Source organism: Grammomys surdaster, unplaced genomic scaffold (assembly GCF_004785775.1).
Source record: "Grammomys surdaster isolate TR1022 unplaced genomic scaffold, NIH_TR_1.0 121798, whole genome shotgun sequence".
NCBI classification, from domain to species: Eukaryota; Metazoa; Chordata; class Mammalia; order Rodentia; family Muridae; genus Grammomys; species Grammomys surdaster.
In genome coordinates, this window is record NW_021617500.1 from 1 (window position 1) to 4,262 (window position 4,262).

Below are 4,262 nucleotides of genomic sequence, written 5' to 3' on the forward strand. Positions count from 1 at the left end.
GGCTATCAACTGCTAAGCATGTCTTCCATGATTAATTGTGCTTAATATCTCCTGTGAGATTCTACTGAAGAAATCTAATTTTTTTTTGTATGTGAGTGTCAATTGCAGCACATCTTGGATAAGGGTGAGGGCCTGTGTTCATTTTCCTCTCTCAGTGTGGGAATTTAATGTGGGTTGCCTTGGTTCAGGCTCTGTGCCTACAGCCCCAGTCTCCATGAGTTCATATGTGCATCAGTCCAATTGTGTTTGGAAGACACTCATTCCTTGGGGTCATGAAACACCTTGGTTCTTATAATTTGCTCACTTTTAAGATATTTTACTCTCTATTTTTATATCTATTTCATTATATCATCTTTGTAAAATCCTCACACCTTAGTGGCCTAATCCTAGTCTCTAGGCTTCTACAATTAAATACAACAAACAATGTAATCAAATCTCGCAACATAAATATATAAGAACATGAAGCACTTTCTTAAGGACATAGATATCCATTCAGTACATTTCCTCCAGTTCCATGCATACACTTATAGATTACATACTTCATGTTTTACCACTGAGTTATATTTCTTTTCTATATGCACAATTTTGTCAGTTTTTTATTTATGATTTCTTGGAAATCTGGGATGATTCCTTCCTGTATATGCTGTGAATAGAGCATGAATACTGTGCTGTGGATAAACATGGGTGTGCAAGTTTCTCTATAATAAGATGTATAGTCATTTGAGTACATGTTTGGGAGGGCTATTGCTGGGATACAACATAATTTAATAAATTGCTTTTGGTGAGTTTCCACTAGAAAAACAAAATAATAAGAATTTTCATAGGAAAGTCTTCATCCTGGGTAAGTGTGGTTAAATCCCATGTTTAGAGATGATTCAGTCTCTAGTAGACCTCAGTTGTATTGATAAAGGTCATTTTGTCCAACTGCCTTATAAGTAGTTATGTTTATAGCAAGTAGATTGATCCTTGATCACAGAGGTTCCCACGTGTTGTGTGTAAAGACTGATGCAGACATTCATGAGTGGTCAAATTACTGAGAATGATTGACAGAGTAATCAGTCACAGATGAGTGGATGATAACAATCTCTACCCCCAAAATCAAAGACCATTATAAAACAGGGAAAAGAAATAATGTAAGATACAGGGAATTTGGTTGAATGACATAAAATTCTATCTCTAGGGATTGCCCTGTTTTTACTGCACACATGAACTCTCAGTAGCTATATTTACCAGCATAGCAAACACAAGAATCAAACCAGTAAAAATTACAACATTGGAGACCTAAACATGGCTTAGCAGGTAAAGGTGTCTGTCTGCTGGTAAGCTTAGCAATATTAGGTCAGTCTCTTGGAACTGAATTATGTAAGTCATCCTCTGAGATTAATATATTAACTTTTCTGCATATGTACCCCTTTCTCACCAAAAAATAATATGACATATTAAAAAACATTACAACATGGATGTGGAGGAGCGCTTGAATGCCAATTCCAAGCAGAAAGACTGTAGTGTTTGATAAGTGATGGGCAAAATATATTCACATTTTGGGGAAATATTTCAGGAGACTCACTATTTATTAGTGATGACTCTGTGTGTATCTAGACAAGACATTACTTTTAGTCACTGTAGTGAGTTTTGAAGTATATAAGATGTTGGAAAGGCAAATATTAATTTCATATATCTGAAAGTAGGTAAATTTTTCAAAACATTTTGAAATTTTTCATCATTATAATCATCATCATAACAACACTATGATTATAGGAAAACCTGAAGACATTACGTCAAAGAGGAGCAAAAGAATCAGGGCAGAAGTCTTTTGAGAGCTTACTCAGTAAAATTAGATCCACAGCATCTGCTCAGAGCTCGGGGTAGTATATGGAATGCATTTCCTCAGCGAGAATTAAGACTTGGCCTGAGCATCCTGCTGCCTGACCCATGTGCCTTTTTAGTCCTTCCTCTCCAGTTCTTCGCCAGCTGGACTAGGTTCTTATATAAAAAATTGGCTACTCATGAATATGCAAATTACCTGAGTCTATGGGTGTAAATACAGGGATGTCCTGAAAACATAATATGATCAGTGTCCACTTCCTGAACACACGGAGTCTAACCATGGGCTGGAGTTGGGTGTATCTCTTTCTCCTGTCAGGAACTGCTGGTAAGGTGCTCACCAGTTCCAAATCTGAAGTGGAGACAGGATGTAAGGTGACAGTAAAATCCACTCTGCCTTTCTTTCCACAGGTGTCCACTCCCAGGTTCAGCTGCAGCAGTCTGGAGCTGAGCTAGTGAAGCCTGGGACTTCAGTGAAGTTGTCCTGCAAGGCTTCTGGCTATGACTTCACCGGCAACTATATGAGCTGGTTAAAGCAGAGTCCTGAACAGGGACTGGAGTGGATTGGACGGATTTATCCTGGAAATGGTGGTACTAACTACAATAATAAATTCGAAGACAAGGCCACCTTGACTGCAGACAAATCCTCCAGCACAGCGTACATGCAGCTCAGCAGCCCCACATCTGAGGACTCTGCAGTCTATTACTGTGCAAGGCACAGTGTTATAACCACATCCTGAGTGTGTCAGAAACCCTGGAGGAGCAGCAAGCTGCCCTGAGACTGAGATGACAGAGAGACTAAACTTTAGACTTGCTCAGAAATTGTAATTTTGAATGTCCACTAATTGCCTCCTCCTCACAGACCTATTGTTCCTTTGTCAACTTTGTAAAAGAATATCTGTGAATAAAGTGATGCTGGTTTAGGATAAACCTACAGTTCTCCATAACTTCTCAATCCCTTCACCAGTGACCATCTCCAATGACATGTTTCTTACTCAATGAAACAATAAATTGGAACACTGTGATGATGCATAATAAAAATATCACTGGAACCTGAGAGACCAGAACTTCTGAAAATGTGGGGAATAAAGTATAATATGAATTTGACCTATAAATAACAAATTACCAACAACTGTGCAAAAACTCCTTCACTATCTTAAATAATAAGTGATCTCAGGTGTGTTGTTAAATCTGGCTGTTTTCCAACAGAAGTTCCGGTCTCATAAGATGTGAAAAATATTTATATTAGAATGAAAAGTAATGAAAATATAATTCCTGTAGGTTGGTGGAAATATTATTATGTCACTTTTCATGAATTTCATTTACTAACAGAAGGCACGTACTTGTTAACTGAGGGAGGTTCTAAGATTATACATAAGTGTTTGATCTCATATTTACTTTCTTCTCCATCTCAGTAATTATGTCTAAAATCACTAGCCTTTTTAGAACATGGACCTATACTGATACAGCATCAACTCTCATAGTCCAATGACTACCTGTTGCCATTCTTTGTTCTATAGAGTATTTTCTACATGTGTCTCTGCATCCACATGTGTTTCTTATGTTTTGTTTCTGGTGACTTTTCTGTTTGTTTTGTCATATTCCCGTTTGTTGGGTTTTCCTTCATTTCACCTTGTTTTCCTTTTTCATTATGTATAGGTTCTGTTTTTTTTCTAATTAGATAAAGAAACACAATCAAGCTGGGATAAAACTGGGAAGGTGTCAAGGAGCAAAAGTCAATCTTCAGAATATATTGAAGGGGGAAATGTATTTTCAGTTTAAAATAGAAAAAGAACTTTAAAAAAATAATAAATAAATAGTTCTCATGACATGTTTGATGTATAAATATCCCACATGCACAAGTGCCCATTTTTTAGGTCTCATTTCCTTTAAAATTGTTCAAAGTATATCAGAACCCAGGTCTGAAAAGATGTAAGTGTAAAGCATATGTAAAATACATAATTCTAACTTGTAGTGAAATATATTAGTAAAATAGATGGGTTTTAGCCTCTCTCTCTCTCTCTCTCTCTCTCTCTCTCTCTCTCTCTCTCTCTCTATCTCTATCTCTTTCTGTGTGTGTATGTACTTTTATGAATGAACTTTTCCAATATTTATTTCTAAGTGCAAAGAGCAGTTTCTATTAGAATATCTTTTATTTCTTGAGGGCATTCCTGCAGGTGTCCTAGTGGTAAACAAAGCATGGGAAGAAATGAGAATGTGGACATAGTACAAAAATGACTTTGTCAACCTGAATCAGACAGTGAGGAGTTAAGCCAGGCAGTCTGTTATAAGTATATTTCAACACAATTGACGTTGGAAAAGGGTCTCCAGACATCAATCAGTTCCATATCTTTCCAAATCCCATTGAACAATAAAGCTTAAGGTTTCTGTATAGACCCTATTTTATGTAGTTCTTGTAAACATGATGATGGGTTCTT

The 4,262-nt window shown here is 36.7% G+C and overlaps 1 gene segment (V, D, J or C); it reads left to right on the forward strand.

The window, feature by feature from the left end:
• Positions 1–2,085: 2,085 nt before the first annotated feature.
• On the forward strand, positions 2,086–2,564 carry LOC114636079. The segment is given in 2 exon segments: positions 2,086–2,152; positions 2,236–2,564. Coding segments are annotated over 2 exon segments (375 nt in total).
• Positions 2,565–4,262: the final 1,698 nt, after the last annotated feature.